The sequence below is a fragment of the Aquarana catesbeiana genome, linkage group LG06 (assembly GCF_042186555.1).
Source record: "Aquarana catesbeiana isolate 2022-GZ linkage group LG06, ASM4218655v1, whole genome shotgun sequence".
NCBI lineage: Eukaryota > Metazoa > Chordata > Amphibia > Anura > Ranidae > Aquarana > Aquarana catesbeiana.
Window position 1 is genome coordinate 274,722,779 of NC_133329.1, and position 12,792 is coordinate 274,735,570.

Consider the following 12,792-nt stretch of genomic DNA (forward strand, 5'->3'; position numbering starts at 1 on the left):
TAGTGATGCCATGTAGAATTATTGTCCTGATCGATCTGAACATTGTTTTTCACTGATAGGCAAGCTGACAGACATATTTCTAAAGGTTAGAAAGGAAGATTTGAGTAAAAAAAATGAAGAAAGTCTAACAAGTCTTCCTTATAAATGTTCAGGGAAAAGTATAGCAATTTTTATTGTTTTGGCAGCTACAGAGCTGGTAATTAGGAAAAATGGCTGTAGTAGAGTAGAACTACTTCTAAGCAGTTTTTGAACTGGACTGTTTTCTGTAATAAATCTGGAGGTGTAGTTGGAGTTTTTGGACTTGCCTGGAGAGTAAGGTTTGTTTGAGTTCCAGACCAAACTTGGAGGTAAAAATCACCATACACTAGACATTGCTCCAGGTCAGTCCACCACAACAAGCATTAAAAAAACTGGTCAGGTTCCAGTCTGGCTCTTACCATAGAAAATCAAGAAGGCAGGGATGGATGACTGCAGGCTGATGACTGTAAAATTCTGGCTTCTTTGTTGCAATGATTAAAATATCCATAGAATCACAACACACACTTGAGGAGCAAATGTTAATGTGTTTCATGCTACATGCACCAAATTATAACATACCACTGACAGGTCCACAGCCATTTAAATCACATTATACCTAATTACACCTCACAACCTGACCCAATAAGTAATCAAAGCTTCCAAATTCACAAACACTAATAATATTTAATATTATAATATATATTTATATAAAATAGTATATGTTAACATTCTCTAATATGTATGTGTGTTCCTTTGCTGCAGATGTGGATAAGAAAAATGAGGTTACATTGGATGGGAGTAACAGGTAAGTTTTATCTGTGGTAGTTACATAGCCTTACTATTTACTATACCATATCTGTATGTGGCTTATAATCATTGGCCACAAATCTTCTAGTTATCAAACTGCACTGGACACACAAATTGTTGTTGTCCTTGTTTCAACATTCTGAAACTAACATTGGTAGTAGTTTTTAGCTTTAATCTGAATAATGGGTTCAAATTGAAGCTAAAGATAATAGGATGGGTTGGAAAACTCAGATTAGTGTGAAGTCGATCCACTTATATATGGGTCCAGTTATTGAAAGTGAAATTGTAAGTGATTGGATTAATGAAGGCAAAATTACCATTTCGTTTGCAGGGAACTATTGTTTCAGACATCATATTGATTAAAACAATTGTATCCAGTGGTGATGCATGAACAATTGATTGGTATATGGTGAGAAATACTTGGTATGGTCAGCAATACTTAGAGGGGACTAGACAGGGGAACAAAAAAGAAAATGTTCTGGGGTTGATTTGCTAAAGCTAAGTAGGCTGCATACTTTGCAAGTGCAGTTGCATTCATTTAGTACATGTGGTGAAGCTTCACTTTATAAAAACAATTCCCACTCAAGTGCAAGGAAAAAAAAAACAAAACAGCATCTTTGCTTGCACATGACTGATTAATTGAAATCAGCGGAACTTCACACATTCACTAAGCTCTCGGGAAAATTAGTGCAACTCTACTTGCAAAGTGCACAGTCTATTTGCCTTTAGTAAATCAACCCCTCTGCATCTATTAAACTGGATATCTGAAACAGTGCATGCCAATAATTCTTCTATTACCACTATCGTTAGCTCTTCCAAATGCCATTATGGACTTGCACTATTTAAAGTGCATTTAAAACCAAAAATATAGTTTTCAGTATGTTTGATATTATGGGGGAAATTTACTAAAGCTGGTGCACACAGAATTTGCAGAATTTGGTGCATTTGTGACCAATCAGCTTCTAGGTTTTATTGTAAAAGCTGAAGTTAGAAGCTGATTGGTTACAATGCACAGCTGTAACAGATTCTGTGTGCACCAGTTTTAGTAAATCCCCCATTATGTCTCATTGTATAATATTTTTTCTGTAAATCTATTGTTCGGCCGGCTGGCAACACTGCTAATAATTTGTGAGGCAGTGGTTCAACTTTGTTAGCCTGCAAAAGGAAAATCTGATCCTAACATGATCCCCGGATTAGAAACTTTGAAGAAGAAAAATGGATAAAAATGATTTTCTGACAAAAACTGTATACAGTGAAGCATGTTGCCAGATATGCTGAAAAAGTAGGACTCTGCTAATGTCTATCTAGCTGTCAATTGATACACAATGGGGATGATTTTCTAAAACCAGAGAGTGCAAAATCTGGAGCAGCTCTGCAAAGAAACCAATCAGCTTCCAGGTTTTATTGTCAAAGCTTATGTGAACAAGTTGAAGTTAGAAGATGATTTGCTACCATGCACAGCTGCGCCAGATTTTGCACTCTCCAGTTTTAGTAAATCAACCCCAGTGAATAAGTATTTTTACTTGGCCAGTTGTTGAATGGTGAGGACAACTATTGATCTTAAAGTGGATGTAAACCCTCGCATATACCTAGTGAAGTGAACTGTCAGATGATACACAGAGATGAAATAAATCTCCTTATATAAGTTTTACATGTATATCTGCTGTCATTATCTTTATATACTGTTTAAAAACTGCACCTTGTGTTAGGAGATTTTCTCTTCCTGGTTACCACTGCAGTGAAGCCTGGGCACACAGCCAAGACAGCTGATTGGAGGAAAGGCACACACCCCCTCTCCTAATAGGTAGAGACTTTCAGCTGTTTGTTGAATCCTTCAGCTCTGTGCTAATCTATTTATAGCATCCTCCCCAACAAAAAACTCTGGCTGCTTTTATCATATGTGACAGAGAACTTGTCTAGAGTTATCAGGCTGATAAACCAAGAACGGAGTAGGAGACAGCTACGGGACACAGTGCTTTGAAGAGAGATAACAAAGCACTGCAGATATATGTGCCCAGTTCCAATTTCATGAATCGGGTTTACATCCACTTTAACACAGAAGTCCCTTTGCAACTCTATCCATCACTTATACAACACCTCTATCTAAATCCAGTTCCAATGAAATGTTCCCTTTCCAAGACTCATAAAATATGTGTAATTAAGGCAGGTCATACATGGGTCGAATTTCAAAAGAATTTTCTTTCAAAAATCTTATCTAAGAATTTTCGCTCGTATTTCACACCATTAGTGGCCTGCAGCAACAGCTGATTTTCGTGTGGCCATCGAATTTGAGCAATCGGACGTGTTGGAAATTGTTTGAAAAACAAACAATTTTCTAATCAATGATGGGAGAAGCGAGAAATGTAATCGAAAAAGAAATGCACATGTGCAAGAAAAGAAACTTCCTGGAAAGAAAAGAAGATTCCCAGCCATGAAAATTTTTTTCTGTAGCAACATGAGGTGAAATTGAAGGCTTGGTTGGTTGAATTTCGAAATCAATGGTGGCACCATCAGATCACAAAATGCACAAATTTTCTGATTTTCAAAAGAAAAATTATTTTTCGAAATTCGACCATGTATGGCCAGCCTTAGTGATGAATTGGATAGCGAACATGATTAGTAGGAATAATATATATGGTTTAATATATATGGTTATACTTGTATGATATGTTTTTTAAGATTTCTTTTCAACTGTTTTATTAGATCATGTTCAGCTTACATGTTATGTTTAGATTTATCCAAAACACAATTACATTTTAACATTCTTGTACAACATACAGCCAAGTAGTGCCATTTGAACTTCATAAGTCAAAGATCCTTTGAAGAATTTACATTTTATGCTAAACATGTTTGAGCAAGTATTTGTAAAGGACTCTGCTTGACATGAACCTGTGCTAAAGTGGCCGATAATGACATGTATAAAGAGGTGGATTCACCAGTATATTTTAAGTGCCTAGCAGAGATAATATTTTGAAGTATAAATGAGAGCAACACATTATTGTACTTCTCAAATCAGAAGATGATCTTTTCAGAGAAGATATCTTTGTTTTAATTCTAAATCCACATATCCATTATTTCTTGGATGTAAAGGAATAAGATTATCGGATTCTATATTGCCACTTTACGGATGTTGCCCGGTCTATAACAAGTTATCATTTTGTTCTACCCTAATGTATTTGGATCTACAATGCAGTGGACTTCAAACACTTTTCTAATGGATGGTAACTATACAATATTTTTTAGAAAAAGATGTTGGTGGAAAAATAGCTATATAGGACATTTGAGAGCCGAAATCTGTCAAACCTGTAATGTTTTCCATGCATTATTAAAATGATTATATATATATAGAGGACATTAAGCTAAAAGTGTGGATTCCATTGTAGATTAAGTAATAAAAATATATGTAAGTAAGTTTAAAAATGACAGCATTGCAAGCTTTCCCTGTACCCCAACCCTCAGCTCACTAACTTCCACAGTAAAGGCAGAGGCGTTCAAGATTTAAAGTGAAACTGCAGAAAAGTGAAGAGTTATAATCTCTATCATAGTTTTTTTGTTATCTGTGGCCATGTTGTGAAAAATGTTCCTTCCATTCTGATCACCCTGACAACACAGGAAATAAGGAGAATCTACACAACGGGGACACATACAATAAAAACCTGTTAGATGCAGTGGTGGCTGATGGTATATTTTTTTTGGGGGGGGGAGCGACAAACAATGCACCCGAAGCCACCCCCCCCCCCGGTCGGTCAGGTCACCTAATGCTCTAATCACGTGCTTCTAAAAAAAAAAAACCCATTGAAATCAATGCTTTCGGCACCCTGCATGTAGATTAGGAGCCGGTCGCATGGATTAGGGAGGCGGCGCCCCTGCGCCCTATATGGATGGGCCGCCACTGGTTAGACATTATAAGCCTTTCTCGGTCCACTAAAATAAATGTTTTTATTGCTGTCTGTACCCTGTAGTAGAGATTCTAAAAGCCAAAGTTCCTCAACAAGCCCTTTTTTAAATCAGCTTTGCTGAAATGATTAGTGGAGATTTTGCCATTAATGCTGATGGAACTGAACTGGCATCTTTAGCAGCACCTGCTCTAAGAAACAATCTAGCACAGCAAAGAAGTCCCCGTCCCACTGCTGGAACACAGCGCTGTATACCTTCATGGAACTGATGCTACATACAGTTTATACAGTGCACACAGCTGCTGCAAGTGTTAGCAAAGGAAATTGTTTTGACCAGCTTGATCTAAACAAACTATTTAAAGTTTACTAGAACCTGGAGTTAGGATAAGGCTTTAAACAGAGAGAACTTGGTACACAACACAATGTGACCTGCATTTTACGAATGGGCTGCAAAAAGCAGGCCACAGTATGGAGTAACCCTGAGGAGTATAAGGAAGAGTGGATATTTATATCCACATTCTTCGTTATAAATGAACCCCTAAGTGTAGTTGGAATGTGTTTGATAAGAGAAGAGTACCAAGCTGTGCCCGTGAAGTCACACATAGCTCTGTACTTCCAGTTCCACTGTTATTTTTAGCTATAGTAGGAATAGACAGTGAATGTGAACCTGCTCAAGCACAGAATTTATGAATACAAGTGTCAGTGATATTCACTTGAAAAGCTGCCTAATTAAAAAGTCAACTGCCTGTTTAACTGATACATCAAGGGCAATAAAATGCCACTTCTCTAGCTTGATGCATATCCCTTCTTCGGTATTAAATGTGTGTGTTGAATGCTACACATTAGATTTGACCTGTGGCTTTTACCTTTCCTGTGGCATGGTGAAGGTCTTGAATTTTAAAATACATTTCACCGCTCTTTTTAGAAAACTCCTCCAAACCATGCAGAGTGCCTTTTCTACAGCAGAGAAAACCAGATAGAACAAAATGTTACTGTGGTCTTAATGACAATCCGCTTTTCTGCCAATCAGACCTGACCTTAACCACTTCAGGCCCGGAAGAATTTACCCCCTTCCTGACCAGAGCACCTTTTGCGATTCGGCACTTTAACTGACAATTGCGCGGTCGTGCAACTTTGTACCCAAACAAAATTGACGTCTTTTTTTTCCCACAAATAGAGATTTCTTATGGTGGTATTTGATCGCCTCTGCGATTTATATTTTTTGCGCTATAAACAAAAAAAGAGCGACAATTTTGAAAAAAAAACAATATTTTGTACTTTTTGCTATAATAAATATCCCCATTTTTTTTTTTTTTAAAAAAAGCTATTTTTTTCTCAGTTTAGGCCGATATGTATTCTTCTACATATTTTTTTTTTTTTGGTAAAAAAAATCTCAATAAGCGTACAATGATTGGTTTGCGCAAAAGTTACAAAAATAGGGGATAGATTTATAGCATTTTTATTATTTTTTTTTTTTTTTACTAGTAATGGCGGAGATCTGCGATTTTTATCAAGACTGAGACATTATGGCGGACACATCGTACAATTTTGACACATTTTTGGGACCATTGGCATTAATACATAGATCAATGCTATAAAAATGCATTGTTTACTGTAAAAATGTCACTGGCAGTGAAGGGTTTAACACTAGGGGGCGATCTAAGGCTTAACTGTGTACCCTGGAAGGTGATTCTAACTGAAGGGGGGGGGACTGACTAGAGGCAGTGACGGATCCTGGTTCCTAGCTAATAGGAACACACGATCTGTCACTTCTGTCAGAACAAAACAGGGAAGTGTGTGTTCACACACACTCGTCCCTGTTATGTGTCTCCTGGTCACGATCGCTCTTGGCCGGCGGTCATCGCGACCGTCGGCCACGAGCATCGGCACCCCCGCCGTGCATCGTACGCCCGCGCCTGTTATCCCGACCCCGTGAGCCGACGTATAGCTACGACGGCTCACGCAGGGGAGCCAACCTGCCGCAGTATAACTGCAGTGGTTGGTTGGCTAAAGTGATACTAAACACACACTGTTTCATTTATGTTATCCCTTCTCTGTAATTATTTAATATTTCCAGAGTAAAAATAAATTACTAATATCAATAAACTGTTTTAAATTGCCATACATATATATATTATTTTTTGCCAATAACATGGTGTGGGTGGATTTCTGCCAGTCACAGGCTGTGTCACGCCCCTCCAGCCCCTATCTTAGAATAAGTGGGAGGTGAAGCCTCCATCAATCTACATGTAATATCCCACCCCTATTGTGTTTAGCTGGTTAGTGTGCATAGAGGAGGAGGGAGGGATCGGGCTGTCATTTACCACTGTGTGATTCTGTAGCCACAGCGGCTGCTCAGATGTGAGAGGAAGGAAATGCTCAGCATAGAAAATCACTGAAAACTGAGCATGTGCGGAGTTGCCAACAAAGCTGCAAAATATCTAGCTGAATTGGGATCATGAACAGAAGGTGGAGATAGAGAGCAGCAGGATAAACCAGGTTTTTTGTAGAATACAGAAAATGAATATCATAGTGACTGAGTGGGTGTGAACAGCATGTAATACACCATTTATTAATAGTTTTTTAAGAAGTGGGTTTAGTGACACTATTTACTTGAGCCACATACCTATTCATCCTCTGTGAGGACTGATCCCATGTACAGTGTGCCAAAAATGCTGATATCTTGATATTATACAGTATCTCACAAAAGTGAGTACACCCCTCACATTTTTGTAAATATTTTATTATATCTTTTCATGTGACAACACTGAAGAAATTATACTTTGCTACAATGTAAAGTAGTGAGTGTACAGCTTGTATAACAGTGTAAATTTGCCGTCCCCTCAAAATAATTCAGTATGCAGCCATTAATGTCTAAACCACTGGCAACAAAAATGAGTACACCCCTAAGTGAAAATTGTCCAGATTGGCCCAATTAGCAATTTTCCCTCCCCAGTGTCATGTGACTTGTTAGTGTTACAAGTTCTCAGGTGTGAATGGGGAGCAGATGTGTTAAATTTGGTGTTATCGCTCTCACTCTCTCATACTGGTCACTGGAAGTTTAACATGGCACCTCATGGCAAAGAACTCTCTGAGGATCTGAAAAAAAGAATTGTTGCTCTACATAAAGATGGCATAGGCTATAAGAAGATTGCCAAGACCCTGAAACTGAGCTGCAGCACAGTGGCCAAGACCATACAGCGGTTTAACAGCACAGGTTCCACTCAGAACAGGCCTTGCCATGGTCGAGCAAAGAAGTTGAGTGCACGTGCTCAGCGTCATATCCAGAGGTTGTCTTTGGGAATTAGACTTATGAGTACTGCTAGCATTGCTGCAGAGTTTGAAGGGGTGGGGGGTCAGCCTGTCAGTGCTCAGACCATACAAAACACACTGCATCAAATTGGTCTGCATGGCTGTCATCCCAGAAGATGATGCAGAAGAAAGCCCGCAAACAGTTTGCTGAAGACAAACGGACTAAGGACATGGATTACTGGAACCATGTCCTGTGGTCTGATGAGACCAAGATAATCTTATTTGGTTCAGATGGTGTCAATCGTGTGTGACGGCAACCAGGTGAGGAGTACAAAGACGTGTATCTTGCCTACAGTCAAGCATGGTGGTGGGAGTGTCATGCTCTGGGGCTGCATGAGTGCTGCTGGCACTGGGGAGCTACAGTTCATTGAGGGAACCATGAATGCCAACATGTACTGTGACATACTGAAGCAGAGCATGATCCCCTCCCTTCGGAGACTGGGCCGCAGGGCAGAATTCCAACATGATAACGACCACAAACACACCTCCAAGATGACCATTGCCTTGCTAAAGAAGCTGAGGATAAAGGTGATGGACTGGCCAAGCATATCTCCAGACCTAAACCCTATTTAGCATCTGTGGGGCATCCTCAAATGGAAGGTGGAGAAGCGCAAGGTCTCTAACATCCACCAGCTGTGGAAGAGGACTCCAGTGGCAACCTGTGAAGATCTGGTGAACTCCATGCCCAAGAGGGTAAAGGCAGTGCTGGGAAATAATGGTGGCCACACAAAATATTGACACTTTGTGCCCAATTTGGACACATTCACTAAGGGGTGTACTCACTTTTGTTGCCAGCGGTTTAGACATTAATGGCTGTGCGTTGAGTTATTTTGAGGAGACAGCAAATTTACACTGTTATACAAGCTGTACACTCACTACTTTACATTGTAGCAAAGTGTCATTTCTTCAGTGTTGTCACATGAAAAGATATAATAAAATATATTTACAAAAATGTGAGGGATGTACTCACTTTTGTGATACTGTATATCCAAATTTTGAAAAGCTTATGAAACTCATAATACTTAACCTTGCTTTTTTGTATAAATATTTTTTTTTTAGCTGGAAAACACCCTGCACCATTTTAGACAAATAAGGTGGAATTTAAATAATAAATATTTGCAATAATGCTGACAGTTATATGATTCTGAAAATATCTGTGATTTCCAGAGACAGTATAAATCTATGCATGTTTTTTTTATTTTTTAAGTGGTAATGGACAAGTCCAAGAGCAGTTGGGAAGCAATTTACCCCCAGGGTATTATAGACAAGGATACTGCAGCTGCTGCCAAGTACATTACATTAACCTAGAAAAGGTAAGAAAATGTAACATATTAAAAGAACATAAAGATAGCTGTAACCTAGATTATAGTAAATGGTATTTGATAGTGTGCTCAGTTTTTCGGTGATTGAGATACATTCTACAGTGTGGTGTCACACTAAGCTTTTTGTACCTCTCCAAGGAGATTTTGGATACACGTAAGTATTTTTTATTTTTTATTTTGAGCAATGGGTTTATTTACAAATGGCTTGTGTTCAAGGGCCAGGGGTTGGCAATTAAGCGTGCCTTTCATTTGCCATGAAAGGTATGCTCTAAAGTGGTTGTAAAGTTTTTTATCTTCATGCATTTTTATCCAGTACATGAAGGTAAAAAACCTTCTGTGTGCAGAAGCCCCCCCCCCCCCCCCCCCATACTTACCCCCATCTCTTCCCCAAATACTATCCCCTAAATACTTGCCCCATCTGGATTCAGCAATGTGCATGAGAGCAGCGGCTCTCCTGGGTCTCTACCTCCTCATTGGCTGAGACAGCAGTGGGAGCCATTGGCTCCCGCTACTGTCAATCCCAGCCAGTGAGCCAATGAGGAGAGAATGAGGGTGGGGCCGAGTCAAGCTCTGTGTGTGAATGAACACACAAAGCAGCATCTTGGGACCAAACCTGCTTGCTATGGGGGCAGGAGGGAAGGTCCAGGAGTTTTGGCAGGGGACACGAGAAGTGGAGATTGGGGCTGCTTTGAGCAAAACCACTGCACAGAGCAGGTAAGTATAACATGTTAGTTTTTTGTTTTTTTTAATCTGCCTTTAATATCACTGGGCGGGCCAGGGAAGAAAGGAGTAAGTGATACTGGAGTCCTCAAGCCAGGAGATGAGGCAGACTCTTTCTGATTTCCTCTAGCTTCTAAGGCATGATGAGAAGCTCACAGTGTGCAGTGAAACCAGAGAGGATCTCAAATTTTCCGACAACCAAATCCGTTGTCGTAAATTCCGATCGTGTGTACACAATTCCGACGCACAAAGTTCCACGCATGCTCGGAATCAAGCAGAAGAGCCGCACTGGCTATTGAACTTCATTTTTCTCGACTCGTCGTAGGGGTTGTAATCTCCGACAAGATTTGTGTGACCGTGTGTATGCAAGACAAGTTTGAGCCAACATCCGTTGGAAAAAATCCATGGATTTTGTTGTCGGAATGTCCGATCGTGTGTACAGGGCATAAGAATGCAATAAAGATCATACCTGGTGTTCAGAGTCAAAGCAGAACCAAACCCATCAAGGCATGCCATGAATTTCTGTCACAGTTGCTTGTGTTCTCTACGTAACTGTCAAGCCATCAAATGACTGTTGCCATAAATAATCAAATGTGCAGCACTGAGGAAACTGCAGATCAAACAGAGTCTAAAGCTGGATACACACTATACAATTTTCTGTAGATTGTTTCCTTCAGATTTACCAAAACCATATAATATGAGGTTAAACCTTAAGTAGTTAGTGGTAAAGTGGCGCTAGTTTTAGCAGCACTTTACCGCTGTTATATCGGTGCTTTTCAGCCGCTAGCGGGATGCCTTTAACCCCCGCTAGCGGCTGAAGAAAGGGTTAAAAGCTCCCGTGTTGCGGCGCTGCTGAAGCGCTTTGCAATTGGCCGGGCGTTTTGGGAGCAGTGTATACACCGTCCTGCAAGCGCACCGCCCCAGTGTGAAAGCACTTGGGAATTCAAAGCTGGGAACCTTTTCTGGAAAACAGCCAGTTCCTGTCAGTAAAGAGAGTTTTGAGAAATGGCTGTAGCAAGCCATGCAAGCCTTAGATGAGTGGAACATCCATGAAGCCCAGAAAAATCAGAGAATCACAGAGAGTTTGAGGGGACCAGCATTAGAAGCTGTTTGCAACCTGAAACTTAGCCAACAGGACTGTACTGCTCATGACTACTTAGATATATTGCAAGACGTGTTTGGGAGAACAGAAAAGGCCTCTGACCTTGTGTACCAGTATGAGCATACCTACCAAGATAGGGAGAAGACAGTGTTTATCACCCCAATATGGTTCTTTGAGATCGACATGATGCCTCACAGTCTGTCTGGCACTCTGGCAACATTTCAGAGACTGATGGAGAAGACAGTAGGAGACATGAACCTGATCGAAGTGTTGGTATACCTGGACGATATCATCATCTTCGGCAAAACCCTCGAAGAACATGAAGAGAGTCTGGAGAAAGTCCTGCAGAGACTCCATGATGAGGGGTTGAAGCTGTCCCTGGAGAAATGTCAGTTTTACCAGCCTTCAGTTAATTACCTCGGCCATGTTGTCTCTGCTGAAGGAATAGCTACTGAGAAGTTGGAAGCTGTCACCTCTTGGCCAAGGCCTACCGATGTAACTGAGCTCCGGTCATTCCTGGGATTTTGCTCATACTATAGAAAGTTTGTCGAAGGATTTGCTAAAGTAGCTCGGCCCCTTAATGAATTATTGAAGAATGAGGATGTTTACGAGGATCCAAACTCAACAAAGCCAGTTAGATGACCCAGAGGGCCCAGGAAGCCTTGGGAGTCAATCCAAGACCATTGGACCAACCAGTGTGAGCCAGCCTTTCAGTAGTTGAAGTGGAGTCTAACGACTGCTCCTATTCTGGCTTATGCTGATCTAACCAAGCTGTATGAACTGCATGTTGATGCCAGTCGAGATGGGCTGGGTGGGGTACTGTATCAGGACACCTGTGGCCTGTTGCTTATGTGAGCCAAAGTGTTGCACCTGCTGAGAACTACCCTACTCACAAGTTGGAGTTCTTGGCTCTGAAGTGGGCAGTGATGGACAAGTTTAAAGACTACTTGTATGGTGCAGACTTTGTAGTCAAGACCGATAACAACCCGCTCACATATTGTACATGCCTATAATAGCACTGAAAACGATGCCACAGGCTATTCACAATATAGGCTAATGTTCAGAAGAGAAGCTCGACTGCCAGTTGACCTAGCATTCAGCACCTCTTTAGATCATACCTCGATGGTGTCACACAGAGGATATGTGGAATGCGTGAGGAAGAGTCTGAAAACAGCATATGAAAAAGCCCAGGTTGCCTCAGACATCCGGGGCCAGCGAAACAAGCAAAACTTCGACCTGAAGGTGATAGTACACGATTTACAGCCTGGCGACAGAGTGTTACTGAGAAAAATGTGTGTCCCTGGGAAGCACAAACTGGCTGATTGCTGGAACTCACAGCCCTACATCATTTGTAAGCAGTTGCCAGGATTACCAGTATAGATTCGGCTAGAAGGGAGCACGGGCTCGCTAAAGACCTGGCACCGGAATCATCTGCTACCTCTATCAGAAGCAGTTCATATGCCTTAACAACCAGATCCACAGCTTGCTCGAACTACTCAGAGATCATGTCCAATAACCAGGTCTCAGTCTGTGCCACTGAACCCAGATGAAGAAAACAGTAAGGACGAAGAACTGGGCATGGACTGGCTGTGGCAGTCTATGCTATCAGAAACTG

The 12,792-nt window shown here is 40.8% G+C and overlaps 1 protein-coding gene across 4 annotated transcripts in view; it reads left to right on the forward strand.

Moving 5' to 3' along the window:
- ZDBF2 (zinc finger DBF-type containing 2) overlaps positions 1–12,792 on the forward strand; it is a 94,751-nt gene that overhangs the window by 44,885 nt on the left and 37,074 nt on the right. For 2 of the 4 annotated variants that reach the window (XM_073633377.1, XM_073633378.1), the window contains 2 exons: positions 781–823; positions 9,241–9,346. In XM_073633377.1, the coding sequence (XP_073489478.1) occupies positions 781–823; positions 9,241–9,346 (149 nt within the window). Of the gene's footprint in view, positions 1–780; positions 824–3,915; positions 4,047–9,240; positions 9,347–12,792 lie in introns of all 4 variants that reach the window. The other 2 variants (XM_073633379.1, XM_073633380.1) reach the window with 2 other exon arrangements.